Genomic DNA, 17,898 nt, shown 5'->3' with positions numbered 1-17,898 from the left:
ACCAAGTTCTGACATAGATGTTGCTATATAATTAGTAGTTTAGAATCCTGAACTTTCCTATCTAACGCGTTGTAGGACCTCTGTTACTGCAAGAGCTGTATGGAACGTGGAATGTGCAATTAGTCTCTTTCAGCACTACCATTCTCAATTGGGGTTGCAATTTGTCCCTGTGAACTGTTCAGTGGGTGACTGTACACCAAAGCATTTACAAGTGACTTGAGGGTATGCCATGAATGCAGAAGTGTCTCTGTAATCCAGGATTGTCTTGCAGCCAACACATTCTTTAACTTAACTGATTCTTGTTGTGCCAGTCTTCATGCAGTCAGTTTTGTGATTTGGAGTGACATTGCTTTCAGAAAGTTGTGTTTTTTTATAGAGAAATTATTTTACAACTATTTAGGAAAAAAATTGCAAGGTGTATATATATATATATATATATATATATATTGAGACCTTGAATTGCTAGTCTTAGAATTGTGAGATAGTTTCATGTAAAATTATTTTGCCAAGGTTTGTTTTCCATTGAACATAACTTCACACACTTAATACTCTATTGAATGAATTAACATTTAAAAGCCCCAGAGATGGGGAAACAGTGCAAGGCAAGCCTTTAACGTGCAGTTGAACCAGAAAGTTCGTAGTGCGGGGGTTGTCTAAGTGCATAGCATCAAAAAAGGCTGTATATTTATCCCCTGAGCTATGGTAATTGAGATGGTCAATATGTGTGGCCTTGCCAGCACTGTCTGTATTGTGCAAACAAATGTTTTTAACAATCAGCTAATATTTTAAAAGGTGCTGTTACATTTTTTTTTTGGTGCTCTGTTTCTATAGAGTATATGAAATAAATTTTTTTTCTTGCAAATGGCTGTGTTCTAACTTTTTTTTTTATGATTTTGTTTGTATTAAGTGATATGACCTGATTAGGGCTCTAATTTGGCAGTTAGTTTAAATTTTTAATAGTTAAAAAACTTAGCATTACATTTCAATCTTTATATAATTTAAGTATAATAGTATTACAGGTAGTTCTTATATAATACAATGGTTGTGTTGTTGTGCAGCCCCTCATTACAGAAAAATCTTTAGACACGGTGCTTAAGGTGTTGGCAATGTAATTGTGTTACAGCCAACACGTGTTTTAAAAGTTCACACTTTAGAAAGTGTCCTCGAATCATCAATCACTTTACAGTAAATTTGTGTTAACGAAACACGCATTCTAGAAGAATGACCTGTATTCCAAGGTTTCATTACTTTAAGTCAAAATCTACAATTTGACCATATCAATGTGATGGAAATTATTTGCAATTAGTTTCACTCATTAAAATAAAATTATCCCTTCTCAAGAGATTCTGTTTATAAGTAGACAATCTAATGCTATAAATCAGTATTTCATCTTGTGTAAAGGGAAACTACAGGGTTTATACTTCAGGTACATTGCAAGGTGTCCAGATTTTAATATTCTCAAGTTGTCTTTATTTTTAGACTTGCAATTTTTGCATGAATGAATGATATTTTAGACTCCATTGAAGATCTAATATGATTAAGAAATTTGTTCAGGCCATTCTAAGGACATGTTGCCAGCAAGAAATTTCTTTTACTCAAGAAAACAAACAAAAAACTCTTCAATTTTCTTCCAGCTGAAGGAGATGTTTCCTGGTTTTCGTCTTGCACTTCCACCCAAGCGTTGGTTCAAGAATAATTATGATCCTAACTTTCTAGAAGACAGACAACTAGGACTGCAAGCGTTTTTGCAAAATCTTGTAGCGCACAAAGATATTGCTAACAGGTAATGTAATCTTTCCATACATCATGCCTAACTTGCATAGCTTTTCTGACATTGCAGCTGTGATTACACCATAAAAGCAGTGATAGTAAAGAGCTGAGCAACCAGAGTTTGTAAAAAGGCACCAAGGAATTGCAAATCTATTTTTATAGCAACTATCTGATTCATTGTCTGACTACACAGCTCTATTAAAGCAAATGCTCCCATTCTTCATAGAGCAGTGATTTGGGCAAAAGGAGTACTTCAGCTTGTTAGTGGTTCAACTTAATATTCTTTAGTTATTTAATCATCTAGAACTTGAAAAAAAGACATTTTTGTTTAAGTTTTTGATTTTGCACTCACAAGGACAATTTGCAAGAATATCGATTTAATGAGAATACCAACATTTTACACTGTATGAGAGGAAAGTACTAATTGGTTTGCAAGTAGACTACGTTAGAGGCATCACCATGGAGGATGTACCAATTAGTTATTGATAGTTAACAGCTGAGTTTTGTTTAAATTTGAAACCATGTAAATTGGCTTGATTTGGACAAGGCATTGCTCTGATAAATGAACCAATAAATAGTTTAAGTGAATGGCCTGTTTTGTTGAGTTGAAATAGATGCTGTGTGTGTATATATGCTCTTCCTGTCTGCAAATAGCTTTCAGTACATGCAGGTGCACCACTTTGTGAGCTTGACTGAGCCTGTCAGGTTAATTCTTTGCATTCTCAGAAAACATTTGTCGCATTGTCCTAATTGCAGATTCATATCCATTTTCTAAAACCTAATCTGTTGTCTTGCCATTTCTACATTTAATATTAAATAGTTGCAAAAAAAAAATCATGAAAGACGTGACAATTGAAAGCAGTAAAACAAAAGAGCAGAGAGACCCAGCTTTAGTAGGTACTCCTACAATATTTAACTAATTCCATCTTTTCAAAGCTATAGCCCAGAGACACTTAGACACTTAGAAATGCAAACACACGAAGAAGTGCATGTGACAGGCGAGGAAAGACCAGCTTGCACCATACTACATTAGCTGGACCATCGTGGCTAAACTCTTCTCATTCCTGCAGCTGTATTATGCTTAGAGCATTCAAAACAGGAATAGGAGAAAAAAATCCCAAACTATTTCTCTGATTCCTTCAGCTGATCAAACCCAGTAGATAGTAAAGAACAAAAGACACTTACTTGCCTTCTATATAACATAACCTCTGCATGACTTCAAGACAGATTTCAGTAATATCAAGAAATAGTTGGAGGCACCGCATACTATGGACCCTGAAAACATTCCAGCAATGGCACTGAAGATTTATTCTCCAGAACTTGTTGCTCCCCTAGCCAAGCTGTTTCAGTACACTTACAACACTGGCATCTACGCAACAATATGGAAAGTTTCCCAGTTGTAACCTGAACATAAAAAGCAGGAAAAATCCAACCCAGCCAAATACTGCAGTCAGTCTATTCTCAATCGTCAGTAAACTGATGGAAGGTGTCATCAATAGTGCAAGCAGCCTGTTCACAGACCCCCAAATTGGGTTCAACCAGGGCCATTCAGCTGCTGACTTCATTGCAGCCTTAGTTCAAGCATGGACAAAAGAGCTAAATTCCAGAAGTGATTAGAGAGTGACAGCCCTTGACAACAAGGCTGCATTCAACCAAGTGTGGTATCAAGGAACCCTGGCAAAACTAGAATCTGTGATTATCTGGGAGCAAACTCTCCACTAAGTTAGAGTCAGATCTGGCACAGAGGAAGATGGTCGTGTCATCGCAGCACCAGGACATCTCTACTGAAGTTCCACATTAGTGTCCTTCGCCTAGCTATCTTCAGCAGCTTCATCAATGATCTTTCTTCCATCATAAGGTCAGAAGTTAGACAATAGGTGCAGGAGTAGGCCATTCAGCCCTTCGAGCCTGCACTGCCATTCAATATGATCATGGCTGATCATTCCTAATCAGTATCCTCTTCCTGCCTTATCTCCATAACCCTTGATTCCACAATCCTTGAGAGCTCTATCCAACTCTTTCTTAAATGAATACAGAGACTGGGCCACCACTGCCCTCTGGGGCAGAGCATTCCACACAGCCACCACTCTCGGGGTGAAGAAGTTTCTCCTCATCTCTGTCCTAAATGGTCTACCCTGTATTTTTAAGCTGTGTCCTCTGGTTCGTCACTCACCCATCAGCGGAAACATGTTTCCTGCTGCCAGAGTGTCCAATCCTTTCATAATCTTGTATGTCTCAATCAGATCCCCTCTCAGGCTTCTAAACTCAAGGGTATACAAGCCCAGTCGCTTCAGTCTTTCAGTATAAGGTAATCCCGCCATTCCAGGAATTGACCTCGTGAACCTATGCTGCACTCCCTCAATAGCCAGAATGTCTTGCCTCAAATTTGGAGACCAGAACTGCACATAGCACTCCAGGTGTGGCCTCACCAGGGCCCTGTACAGCTGCAGAAGCACCTCTTTGCTTCTATACTCAATTCCTCTTGTTATGAAGGCCAGCATGCTATTAGCCTCCTTCACTACCTGCTGTACTTGCATGCTTGCCTTCATTGACTGGTGTACAAGAACACCTAGATCTCTCTGTACTGCCCCTTTACCTAAATTGATTCCATTGAGGTAGTAATCTGCCTTCCTGATCTTGCCACCAAAGTGGATAACCATACATTTATCCACATTAAACTGCATCTGCCATGCATCTGCCCACTCAGTGGGATGTTAGCCGATAATTGCACAATGTTTAACACAATTGGTGACTCCTCAGATAATGAAACAGTGCATATTCAAATGTATCAAGGTCTGGACAATATCCTGGCTTAGGCTAATAATGGCAAGTAACATTCAAGCCACGGTCCCTTGATATTCAATGGGTGATACCGTTACTGAATTCCCCCACGCTCATCATCGTGGCGGTTAGCATTCACCAAAAACTCAACTGAATGTGCCACATAAATAAAGTGGCTACAAGAGCAAGTCAGAGACTAGGAATACTTCAGCAAATAACTCCCCTCCTTACTTTCCAAAATCTATTATCTGGAAGATACAAGTGAGCAGTCTGATGGAATACTCCCTACTTGCCTGAATGGGTGAAGCTCAACACTCCAGAAGCTTGACACCATGCAGGACAAAGCAGCCGTGCTTAATTGACACTACATCCACAAGCTTCCATTCCCTCCATCACCATAACTTAATAGCAGCACTGTGTGCTATCTACATACTGCAGGAATTCACCAAAGATTCTCATAAGAGCACCTTCCACATCTATGAACACTTCCATCAAGGACAAGGGCAGCAAATACATGGGAGCACCACCATCTGCACATTCCCCTCCGAGCCACTCAACATCCTGACTTAAAAATAAAACGCTGTTCCTTCAGTCTTACTGGGTCAAAAGCCTGGAATTCCCTCCTTTAATGGTGTTATGGGTCATCCCCCAACAGGTGGACAGCAGCGCTTCAAGAATACAGCTCACCATCACCTCAAGGGCAACTAGGGACAGGCAATAAATGCTGTCCAGCCAGTGAGGCCCACATCCCACAAATGAATTTTTTTTTAAAAATTAAGCCAGAAAAACATTCTCAGAGCTTAATTTCTAGCAGAAATATTGTGCAATATCTAGTCTATTTATGTTCCTACATAGATGAAACTCGCGTTTTTTTTCCACCCAATCTGTTAAACTGGAATAATCAAACATGGTAGTTTTTTGATTTTGTTGGTATTTCCACTCCTACCCCACTCTTCTAATGTTAAAATAAGCTGCTTGAACAATAACACTGCATGAATTCAGGTGTAAATTTAAGGCTAATTTAGCACTACATTTATTTACAGAATAAATTTTCAACAGTGATGCATTTTGTTTCTAATTCCAGTATGATTGATGTATTTAGTTTTGGCCTTTTTTAAAAAAAGTCCTTAATTGAGTAGTTAGATTAAATTCTTCCACTTTGTCTTTAATAGTTTCAAACCCCATTTCAATTAAAGAACTAAATTGGTTTCCTTTCGGGCCATTCTTTTATAACTGTGTTGCAAGAATATTCTACAGACTCATCTGGGTTTTTGAAGAAAGCACCATTCACTTTAAGTCAGAATACTAACTAAGATGAATAGTTAGCCAGATGAATAGTTAGCCCCTTGAAAACAGCAGTGATTAAAGATAAGAATTAGTTCTTCTTTTCATATTGGAGCCAAGATTAAACATACAGGCATGTTCTAAGTTTAGTATCAGTGCTGCTTGCATCCCAAAGTATTTAATTCACATTTTAATTCAGTTTTGAGAAGAGTCGGATAATCTATGGATAGGGCACCAATTACACCTGAGAGACATAACACCAGCTGGTCCGGGCAGCTTGCCCAGCGGACAAGTGGAGACCGGTAGCTGGCGGACCCGATGCCACAGCAGCCCAAGACTTTAGGGGAGGACGGTGGACACATGCCGTCGCCCTTATAGCAGAGGTAAATGCTCAACAGACCCCCTTCACTGATCTTAAAGAAGGAATCCAGAAGGTGCTAGGAAATGCTGGAGCAAGATCATGACCACTAAGCAACTTCAAGGGGAAGGAGCCTTTGAATATGGGGAATAATTATTTCGGGTATATCGGGAATGCTCATGGCAAGCAAACCCAGATTGAGGTGGGGGGGGTGGAGCAGGGCATTCATCCAAGCTTTTAAAGATGGGCTCTCCAGTGCCCACCAAGCCATCCTGAAAATGGGAGGAATAATGTCCCAGGATTATGATGACCTAATTGAGTGGGCTAGCAGGGCGCAGGAGGCTGAACTGACAAAAGCAGCCTTCCGGAATGGAGGCAAGAGCAGAATAAAATCATCCTGCCATAACTATGGCCAACAGGGACACTTTGCTCGAGAATATTGGGTCCCACAAGCAGGGAACAATGTAAAATACTGCAACAGAATAGGACACAGAAGCAATGTGCTGGGAAAAGCATGGGGCACCCCCAAACACCGCCCAGAACACTGCAGAACCACAGGAACCCTGAGGTCAGCAGAGCTAACAACATGCTGCCCCCATCCATGAGGGTAAGGGAGGGGGCAGAATTAAAATACCCGCAGTAATAGGAGGCAGGAAATGTGAAATGCTAGTCGACACAGGAGTGGCTGTATCCATCACAAACTTACCTTTACCCCGCAAACTAAAATGATTCACTTAACTGGGGTAGGAGGGAATAAAACAGCAAAACTACCTTTGTAGAAATAAACTATAATATCCCCATTAAACTCTGTATGCCAAAATAATGAGGGCACCATAATGGGCAATGATCTCATAAGAGAATATAATGTTCTAATCGATTGTGCAAAAGGGAAATTGATTTGGCCCAGACAGGATGGTTGGAAAACTGAGATTGGGAAACTTACGAGTCACCTTGAAACTATTAAAGTGGCTACAGTCACCAGTGGGGACTAGAGCCTTGAAAAGGGAGGATTCGGAGCCATCTGCACCTCCATCCCCAGAGCCTGGGCAGAAACAAAGTTAGATACAGATCTAGTTAACATAGACTCGTTAAGTGTTCCCGGACCGGAGCATAAGCCCCACCGGCAATACCCAATAAAACCCAAAGCAGAAAAAGCAGTTTTGGAGACAGTGAAAGGACTAGTGAAACAGGGAATCCTGAAAGAAACCACAAGTACAACGAATTCCCCAACGTGGCCACTAATAAAGCCTGATTGGAGCTACAGGCTCACCATTTATTATACAGAACTAAATAAGAATGAAATTGAGAAATAAGAAAGGGATGATCACCTTATTGGGATTGTATCATAAACCCCCTAATAGTCAGTGGGAAATTGAGAAACAAATTTGTAAGGAGATCTCAGTCATCTGTAAGAATAATAGGGTGGCTATGGTAGGGGATTTTAACTTTCTAAACATAGACTGGGACTGCCATAGTGTTAAGAGTTTAGATGGAGAGGAATTTGTTAAGTGTGTACAAGACAATTTTCTGATTCAGTATGTGGATGTACCTACAAGAGAAGGTGCAAAACGTGACCTACTCTTGTGAATAAGACAGAACAGATGACTGACGTATCAGTGGGGAGCACTTTGGGGCCAGTGACCATAATTCTGTTAGTTTTAAAATAGTGATTGGAAAAGATAGACCAGGTCTAAAAGATGAAGTTCCAAATTGGAGGAAGTCTAATTTTGATGAATTAGGCAAGGACTTTCAAAAGCTGATTGGAGGCAGATGTTCGCAGGTAAAGGGATGGCTGGAAAATGGGAAACCTTCAGATATGAGATAACAAGAGTCCAGAGACAGTATATTCCTGTCAGGGTGAAAGGAAAGGCTGGTGGGTGTAGGTAATGCTGGATGACGAGAGAAATTGAGGATTTGGTTAAGAAAAAGAAGGAAGCATATGTCAGGTGTAGACAGCAGAGATCGAGTGAATCCTTAGATGAGTATAAAGGCTGTAGGAGTATACTTAAGGAAATCAGGAGGGAAAAAAAGGAACATGAGATAGCTTTGGCAAATAGGATTAAGGAGAATCCAAAGGTTTTTACAAATACACAAATGGGGGAAGATACTAAACGAGTATTTTGCATCAGTGTTTACTGTAGAGAAAGACATGGAAGATATAGAATGTAGGGAAATAGGTGCGGATGTCTTGCAAAATGAGCATATTACAGAGGAGACAGTGCTGGATGTCTTGAATCACAAAGGTGGATAAATCCCCAGGACCTGATCAGGTGTACCTGAGAACTCTGTGGGTAGCTAGGGAAGTGATTGCTGGGCCCCTTGCTGAGGTATTTGTAAATTGAGGTCACAGGTGAGGTGCCGGAAGACTGGAGGTTGGCTAACCTGGTGCCACTATTTAAGAAGGGCGGTAAGGACAAAGTCTTTTCCCTGGGGTGGGGAAGTCCAGAACTAGAGGGCATAGGTTTAGGGTGAGAGGGGAAAGATATAAAAGAGACCTAAGGGGCAACTTTTTCATGCAGAGGGTGGTATGTGTATGGAATGAGCTGTCAGAGGATGTGGTGGATGTTCGTATAATTGCAACAACGAAAAGGCATCTGGATGGGTGTTTGAATAGAAATGGTTTGGAGGGATATGTGCTAGGTGCTGGCAGGTGGGACTAGATTGGGTTGGGATATCTGGTCGGCATGGAGGAGTTGGACCGAAGGGTCTGTTTCCGTGCTGTACATCTCTATGACTCTATAACTCTAATTCAGTTGCTTTTGTTGAGCTCTAGCATTTTTATTTGTTTTAACAAAATTGAGACCTTTTCTTTCAGCCCTGAGTTTAGAGTAAAAGGGAATTAAATCTTTGCATATGCTCAGTACACAGTAGAAGGAGCTATGTTATAGAGACTCTTGATCATATGCAGTTGGAGACTGGGTCAATAGAAATCCAAGTAAAGTGGCCTCTCTAGCAATTCTGTTTAGAGGGCAATGTTCAATAAAGCCTGTTGCTGTTCACTTAAGACTGTAGATCTCACATTGGTATGTAGTGTCAACGGAAACCAGACCCATGGAACAAATGGCAGGTAGGATGAGCCTGAAGTGAAGACTAATGACAATAAACCACAAGACCAAGCCAGTAGTCTAAACAGAGGCGTGGGGAAAATACTTAGTGAAGCTTAGCAGAGATGGGGGTTGACAGATTTCAAGGCACACTAGGCCTGTAGAATAGGAAAGCCTGCACAGAAACTGAAAGTACAGGAGAAGTCCCATGCAGAGTACCTGATTAGCCATAAGAAGAAATCAGTTTGCCACACTGAGTAAAGTATTACAGAAACAAAATTACTTTGAGTTGAAAGAAAAACAGACACTCTGAAAATATGCTGATAAGATATAGTTCAAGTCACAAAAGAGTTCTACTAGGAGGAACCCATTCTGTCAGTTTCATGGAGAGTCACCAGTACAAAGAGAGACACAAGCTGAGGTTTTAGCAAAAGCACCAAAAAATAAACAAACCACAGCAGTCTGCAGGCATCCAAGCCATAGGGGATGTAGAGTGGCAGGGTAAACTCTTTTTCTGTGGCAAGTGTCGGGTCACATCAATAAAGTTGAATTATTTTTATGACAAGCCTGCATAGTAATATTTGCTATACAGAGATGAAAAAAAATTGCAGAGAAACTAGCTTTAAGTTGGATTTTGTAATATATGCATCAATCCATTTGGGTGATGGAGGATGGTAGTAATCAGGAATCCTCCATCCGTATTCCATTACATTTTGGCGCTTGGGAAGTACTTGAACTGGAGTAAGAGGCGAAATGCACACTGCACTTCAGTACAATAGGTAAGAGATATAGAGACTTTGTAAGTAATTCCTACTAATTATGCTTTTTCATGATGTAGAGGAGCTTGCATAGCTTTAGAAATTCTTTGGTTCGCAGACACTGAAGTCACTTCAGTACTAGTATTGCAACAGCCAGAACAGAGATTTTCACAACAAACTGGAAGAAGCAGTAATAAGGTGATGCCAGCTATCACAGCATTTCAGTTATAGTTTGCTTTTTCAGAATATTGCTATAGTGGAGGGAACATGCACTCAAGTCATGCATCTACTCAAATTTGAAATTTCCATGGAATTCAGGGACATTGTTGCCAAAAACCCAGTTTTCTGTTTTGTGCAAAGGATATCAGTCTTTTTGTGAAGCATGTTAAGAAATAAAGTTACTTAATTACTGAAAAGAACCTACCCAGGTGCAGCAACTGCAGGCAGAGGTGAAACTCCCAGAACAGACAGCTAGATCACTGCTCAGAAGCAAGAAGATAAACTTGCATTTATTTAATCAGGAACAAAAGCAAATAAAGTTTCAGAAACTTCTAAAAATCTTTGAAATTATGCACAGAGAAAATCAACAGCATGAGCATATCCTGTCTATTGAAAAATTTCAATCCACAACAAAGGCCACTAAGGAGTACAATAAATTCAAGTAATGAATGAATTATCCAGAATGATAGAGATCATAGTGATTCATATTAATATTTATTCATGTATTTGCTCTTCACAAAAAGGCTGCAAGAAAAATCAATCAGACAGGCAAGAAAGAGCCAAACTGTACAAGATCAGGTAGTTGAGCCCCTGGAGAGAAAGGTTGGATGAAAATAAATATAGGAATAATGAAAGCTCAGAAAACAAGCTGGCACATTCAAATCACCTCTAAGACGAATGAACTAAAGTCCAGCTATGAGCAGTCAGCATCAGAATCATCCTTTGAGGCTGAAAACAAAAGCCTTGCACTCTGCAAAAGAATTTGTTGAAGAAGCCTCTTCAGTACATAGAACATTACAGCACAGTACCGGCCCTTCTGCCCTTGATTTTGCATCGACCCGTGGAACCAATCTGAAGCCCATCTAACCTACGCTATTCCATTCTTGTCCACATGCATACCAATGACCATTTAAATGCCCTTTAAGTTGGCGAGACTACGACTGTTGCAGGCAATGTGTTCCATGCCCCTACTACTCACTGTGTAAAGAAACTACCTCTGACATCTGTCCTATATCTATCACCCATCAATTTAAAGCTATGTCCCCTCATGCGAGCTATCGCCGTCCAAGGAAAAAGGTTCTAACCCTTTTATATGTCTCAACTAAGCCACCTCTCAACCTTCGTCTCCCTAATGAAAACAGCCTCAAGTCACTCAGCCTTTCCTCACAAGACCTTCCACCCATACCTAGTAAATCTCCTCTGAACACTTTCCAAACCTTCCACATCTTTCGTATAATGCAGTGACCAGAACTGTAAGCAGTACTCCAAATGTGGTTGCACCAGAGTTTTGCAATCCCTCGACCAATAAAGGTTAACACACCATATGCCTTCTTAACAGCCCTATCAATCCGAGTGGCAACTTTTAGGGATCTGTGTACCTGTACATGGAGATATCTCTGCTCATCTACATTGTTAAGAACCTTACCATTAGTCCAGTACTCTGCATTCCTGGTACTCCTTCCAAAGTGAATCACCTCACACTTCTCCACATTTATACTCCATTTGCCACCTCTCAGCCCAGCTCTGCAGCTTATCTATGTCCCTGTGTAATCTGCAACATCCTTCAGCACTATCCACACCTCTACCGACCTTAGTGTCATCCAAAAATTTACTAACCCACCCTTCTATGCCCTCATCCAGGTCATTTATAAAAGTGACAAACAACAGTGGACCCAAAATAGATCCTTTCGGTGCCCCGCTATTAACTGAACTCCAGGATGAATATTTCCCATCAATCACCACCCTCTGTCTTCTTTCAGCGAGCCAATTTCTGATCCAAACAGCTAAATCACCCTCAATTCCAAATCTCTGTATTTTGTGCAATAGCCTACAGTGGGAACCTTGTCAAATGCCTTACTGAAATCCATATACACCACATCAACCGCTTTATCCTCATCCACCTTCTCAAAGAACCCATTAAGGTTTGAGAGACCCGACCTACCCTTCACAAAACAGTGTTGACTATCCCTAATCAACATATTCCTTTCTAGATGATTATAAATCCTATCTCTTATAACCCTTTCCAACACTTTACCCACAACCGAAGTAAGGCTCATGGGGTTGTCTCTACTCCCCGCCTTGAACAAGGGAACAACATTTACTGTCCTCCGTATTCTGGCAATATTCCTGTAGAAAATGACGACATAAAGATCAAAACCAAATGCTTGGCAATCTCCTCCCTGGCTTCCCAGAGAATCCTAGAATAAATCTCATCCGGCCCATGGGACTTATCTATTTTAACACCTCGTCCTTATACACCTCAATACAATCTAGTCTAGTAGCCTGTATCTCGGTATTCTCCTCGACCACATTGTCTTTTTCTAGTGTGGATACTGATGAAAAGTATTCATTTTGTATTTCCCTGTCTCCTGTGACACCATTCACAACTTCCCACTACTGTCCTTGATTGGCCCTAATCTTACTCGCGTCATTCTTTTATTCATGATATACCTATAGAAAGCCTTAGGATTTTCCTTGATCCTATCTGCCAACGATATCACACGTCCCCTCCAGGCTCTTCTCAACTTTCTCTTTCAATCTTTCCTAGCTAAGTTGTAACTCTCAAATGCCCTAACTGAGCCATCACATCTCATCCTAACATAAGCCGCCGCCTTCTTCCTCTTGACAAGAGATTCAACTTCCTGATTAAACCACAGCTCTCGCACTTGATAACTTCTTCCCTGCCTGACCGATACATACTTACCAAGGACCCGCAGTAGTTCCACACTTCAGTTGTGCCCATCCCCTGCAGTTTCCTTCCCCATCCTATGCATTCTAAATCTTGCCTTTCCCCCAGCTATAGCTCTTGCCCTGCAGTATATACCTACCTCCAAATCTAACACCTACCCCATCCCCCCATAACAACTACCCTGCCACTCTCGCTCCTATTGAGGATCGTCTTTGCTATCCTATCCTCTACATCTCTGGAACTGTTTGGAGGTCTATAGAAAACTCCCAACAGGGTAACCTCCTTTTCTGTTTCTAATCTCAGCCCGTACTACCTCAGTAGACAAGTCCTCAAACGTTCTTTCTGCAACTGTAATACTGTCCTTGATCTCTTTCATTCTCCTTGATCTCTGCACTTCCTGCTTGTTCCCTTTTCCATTCCTTGACGGTAACCCATCTACCTTCTTCTTTTACCTGAGGTGAGACAACCCACATCACCCCCTCCTTTTACCATTTTCTCTGTTCTTACTGAAATATCTAAATCCCAGAATCTGCAAAAACCATTCATGTCCCTGCTCTATCCATGTCTCTGAAATGGTCACAACATCAAAATTCCATGCTGCAAGTTCACCTATCCTATTCTGGATGTTCCTGGTGTTGAAGTAGACAAACTTCAAACCAGCTTCTTGCTTGCCGGTGCCTTCTTGCGATCTTGAAATCTTAGTTCTGACTTCACTACTCTCAACCTCCCATATACTCGAACTACAATTTTGGTCCCTACCTCCCTGAATTGCTGAATTAGTTTAAATCCACCTGAAGAGCATTAACAAACAACGCCCCCTCCCCCCAGGATATTGGTACCCCTCTGCTTCAGGTGAAGACCATCCTGTTTATAGAGGTCCTACCTCCCCCAATTATCCAGGTATCTGAATTCCTCCCTCCTGCACTATTCTTGTAGCCATATGTTCAACTGCTCTCTCTCCCTATTCCTCACCTTACCAGCATGTGGCACAGGCAACAAACCAGAAACAACAACTCTGTTTGTTCTAGCTGTAAGCTTCCACCTTGGCTCCCTGAATTTCTGCCTTGAATCCTCACCTCTCTTCCTACCTGTGTTGTTGGTGCCTATGTGGACCATGACTTGAGGCTGCTCCACCCCACCCTACCCCATCCCCACCAAAGATCCCAAAAACACAATCAGAGACATCATGAACCCTGGTACCTGGGAGGGAACCCTTCCACACCAACTGTGAGTCTCTTTCATTCTCCTCCTCTGTCCCCCTAACTATGGAGTCCCCAGTGACTAATGTTCTGCTCCTGTTCCCCCCTTCTCTGCCGGGCAACAGGGACAGACTCTGTGCCAGAGACCTGTGCTCTATTGCTTACCCCTGGTAAGTCATCCCTCCCAACAGTGTCCAAAACAGTATACTTGTTGTTGAGGGGAATGACCACAGGGGATCTCTGCACTGCCTGCTGGTTCCCTTTTCCATTCCTTGACGATAACCCATCTGCCTTCTTCTTTTACCTGAGGTGAGACAACCTCCCTGTAACTCTTCTCAATAACCCCCTCCACCTCCCGAATGAAATGTTCAAAACTCTAAGATCACAGTGAATGCCAATTCAAACAAAAATCTCACCTACAGTTAATGTGCCATGATTTTTAGTCTTTCAAAAAGAAATACCGAGGTCCCTTTATTAATTATAGCGAATACTGACAAAAGGAAGTTGTTTTTCAAATAGCTTTGCATATCAGAGTACCATGCAATTTTCCTATTGCTTCTGCTTTGGCAGTTTATTCTGTTGCCCATGATCGTACAGATCTTAATCATAGGTTCCCTGTGATGTACCTACTTGCTCCCTCCAGCAAGCTCGTGTTGCAGTGAGTATTAACGTGATACTAGCGTTGACAGAAGAATAAACTTTTGTCCTAGAAGTAATGGAGAAATCTTCCACCCCTTGCCTCCGGCATAATCTTCAACACACTCTTTATTGCTTTTCTCATCTATTTGCATTCATCCCCAGATCAGAGTGCAACACAGGTAGAAACAAGTGAGAATTTCTTTGCCTTTTTCAGATTCTATGGGTCATTTGAATCTTTCACTACTCTGAATCAGTTTTTTTTTTTTAGATTGTCCTTTGCTTGCTACATTCTAATTTTCGTGTGGATCACGGCCTGAACATGAGGCATCATTAGAAACTGCCATTGTTTGCTTCCAAGAAAATGAGTAGGGAGCAGATATATTGATGAGGTTATGGATGTGGAAAGATTTCAAATAGTAAATTAGCTTGCACTAAGCTATTAAAACCATTTTTAAATAGATCTATATACATGAGACTTTTTAACTTTTTATCTATGTGACATTCTAAGCAAATTTAAGCTTTAAATTGTATTTCTCAGATTTTAATAGCGAGACATAAAATGGGGATACAGGTGAACTTGGGAATGAGAATTGGTGCTGAAAGCATCATTGTAGAAAAAGTCAGTTTAATTGAAATAGAGGATGTGTGAGGGTGGAAATGGGAGATTTGAAAGGCAGAGTAGAGAGAAAAAAAAAAGAATATTAATGGTGACAAAACAACATTTAAGATAAATCCATAAGAAAACCTGAGCCCACGGTATTCATTTGAGGTTACCATTCCTCTTAAAGAAATGTTGACTACCATGGTTTTTTTTTCACTTTTGCTCATGCACATGGTCATTGCATGAACTTAATGTTTATGGAACTTGTTAAATTGACTTGCAACAAAATCAATCTTGTCTACTAAAATAACCTTGTTGTTTCAGCACTTCAGTGAGAGAGTTTTTATGTTTGGATGATCCACCAGGCCCCTTTGATAGCCTAGAAGAGAGTAGGGTAAGTCTTCAGTTTAATTTTCTTGTGAATAAATTGAACACAGCAAAAGAACAAATGGTTTCTGTGCACAGTCGTATCATTGTTTTATACAAATTGAAACATTTGCAGAAGAAAGTAGGAATGCTGGGCATGGTTGAAGTTAATACCATAGGGTTACATACAATTTAATGTTGAATTCATCTACTCAAGATGACCTTTATGTTGCCCTATGTTTACCTTGCCCAAATATAGTGTCAGAATAATATTTGCGATATTGTTAGGAATGTTATTGAACCGGTACTAGTATTCAGTCTTGTATAATTTCACCCATAACATTTTGTAGATTCTGTGAAAGCTGAATAAAAACTGTAATTATATTTTGGAGGAATAATCTTTGTTTTTACAAATATACAGTCAGAGTTATACAGCATGGAAACAGATCCTTCAGTCCAATTGATCTTTGCCAAACAGCTATTCTAAATTAATTTACCAACATTTGGCCCATATCCCTCAAAACTCAGCCTATTCATGTACCCATCCAGATGGCTATTAAATGTTGTAATTTTACCTGCCTCAACCACTTCCTCCCACAGCTCATTCCGTACATGCACTACCCTCTGTGTGAAAAACTTTCCCCTCAGGTCCCTTTTAAAACTTTACCCTCTCACCTTTAACACATGCCGTCAAGGTTTGGACTCCTCTACCCTGGGAAAAAGACCTTGGTTATTCACCCTACCCAGATTTTATAAGGTCATCTCTCAGCCTTCAACACTCCAGGGGAAAAAAGCCTCAGCCTATTCAGCCTTTCCCTGTAGTTCAAACCGTCCACTCCTGGCAACATCCTTGTAAATCTTTTCTGAACCCTTTCAAATTTAACAACACCCTTGCTGTAGCAGGGAGACAAGAAATGAATGCAGTACTCCAAAAGTGGCCCAACCAATATCCTGTAAAACTGCAACATGATATCCCAGCTCCTATACTCCACGCACTGACTAACAAAGGCAAGGCAGCCAAACACTGCCTTCACCACACTGCCCATCTGCAACTTCAAAGAACTGGGCAACTGCACCCCTTGGTCTCTTTGATTAGTAACTCTACTCAGGGCTGTACCATTAAGTGTATAAGTCCTGCCCTGATTTACCTTACCAAAATGCAACACTTCACATTTATCTGAATTAAACTCTATTTGCCACTCCTCAGCTTGTCTGACCAGGGTCCCGTTGTATTCTGTGTTAACATTCACTGCTGTCCATACACCACCAATTTTGGTGTCATCTGCAAACTTGCTAACCGTACCTCCTATATTTACATCCAAATCATTTATACAAATGATGAAAAGCAGTGGACCCTGCACCAATCCTTGTGGCACATCACATTGGAAAAACAACCTTCCATGCACATTTCTTTAAATAAAAGATTAAGAACTAGCTCCTGTTGTTAAAGCTGATTGTTTTGTCTTTTTCTTTGCCTTTGTGCCTTTGTGATACTGATTATATTGGTATTGATCACGTTTTTGTACTTAAATCTAGATGGGTTATTGACCTTTATTATAAACGGTTATGCAAAATCAGACTTCAGTTGGAATTCCTAAACTTACCTTCATTATGAAAGCAAGTAAAACTAATTTGGCCAATAATTTGAAGAATTCTTTATTGGTTTCCATGTGACTGCTAATGTGATAGGAAATAAAAAAATTACAGAATTAACAACATGTTTCTTAGAACTAAAGGATTCTTGATTCCACACCCTCTTTTGTTGTAGCATAGTTCAGACTGATAAAATCTATATACTGAACAAACATGAGGATTTCATAATGTTGCAATTAAGAATGAGCTTCCCTGATGAAGGGCTTTTGCCCGAAACGTCGATTTTCCTGCTCCTTGGATGCTGCCTGATCTGCTGTACTTTTCCAGCACCACTGATCTTGACTCTGATCTCCAGCATCTGCAGTCCTCACTTTCGCCAAATCAATCTTTCCTGTTGCCTTTGTGCTAATGAAGGAGTATGTGAACAATGGCTTCTATGTCTTTGCTACATGAATAAGACTTAAATTCCATTTGTATTTTTCAACCAGAGTTACACTGGAATTGAAGAAATCTGTTCACAAGGTTTAGTTCTGTCTTAGCAATAGGCAGTGGGAAGAATAGATGGGCGAAATGTGAAAGACATCCATTTAAATAGTT

General features: G+C 40.5%; 1 protein-coding gene across 3 annotated transcripts in view; it reads left to right on the top strand.

Moving 5' to 3' along the window:
• Positions 1-17,898, top strand: part of snx16 (sorting nexin 16) — a 45,841-nt gene that overhangs the window by 13,114 nt on the left and 14,829 nt on the right. For all 3 annotated transcript variants that reach the window (XM_043688169.2, XM_043688171.2, XM_043688167.2), the window contains exons 4-5: positions 1,635-1,783; positions 15,667-15,736. In XM_043688169.2, coding sequence (XP_043544104.1) covers positions 1,635-1,783; positions 15,667-15,736 — 219 coding nt within the window. The remainder of the gene's footprint in view (positions 1-1,634; positions 1,784-15,666; positions 15,737-17,898) is intronic.

The sequence above is a fragment of the Chiloscyllium plagiosum genome, unplaced genomic scaffold (assembly GCF_037043375.1).
Source record: "Chiloscyllium plagiosum isolate Xiang-an unplaced genomic scaffold, Cpla_swu_hap1 HiC_scaffold_4, whole genome shotgun sequence".
Taxonomy (NCBI): Eukaryota; Metazoa; Chordata; class Chondrichthyes; order Orectolobiformes; family Hemiscylliidae; genus Chiloscyllium; species Chiloscyllium plagiosum.
The sequence above is the reverse complement of the archived record's forward strand: the minus strand, read 5'-3'. Positions and strand labels throughout refer to the sequence as shown.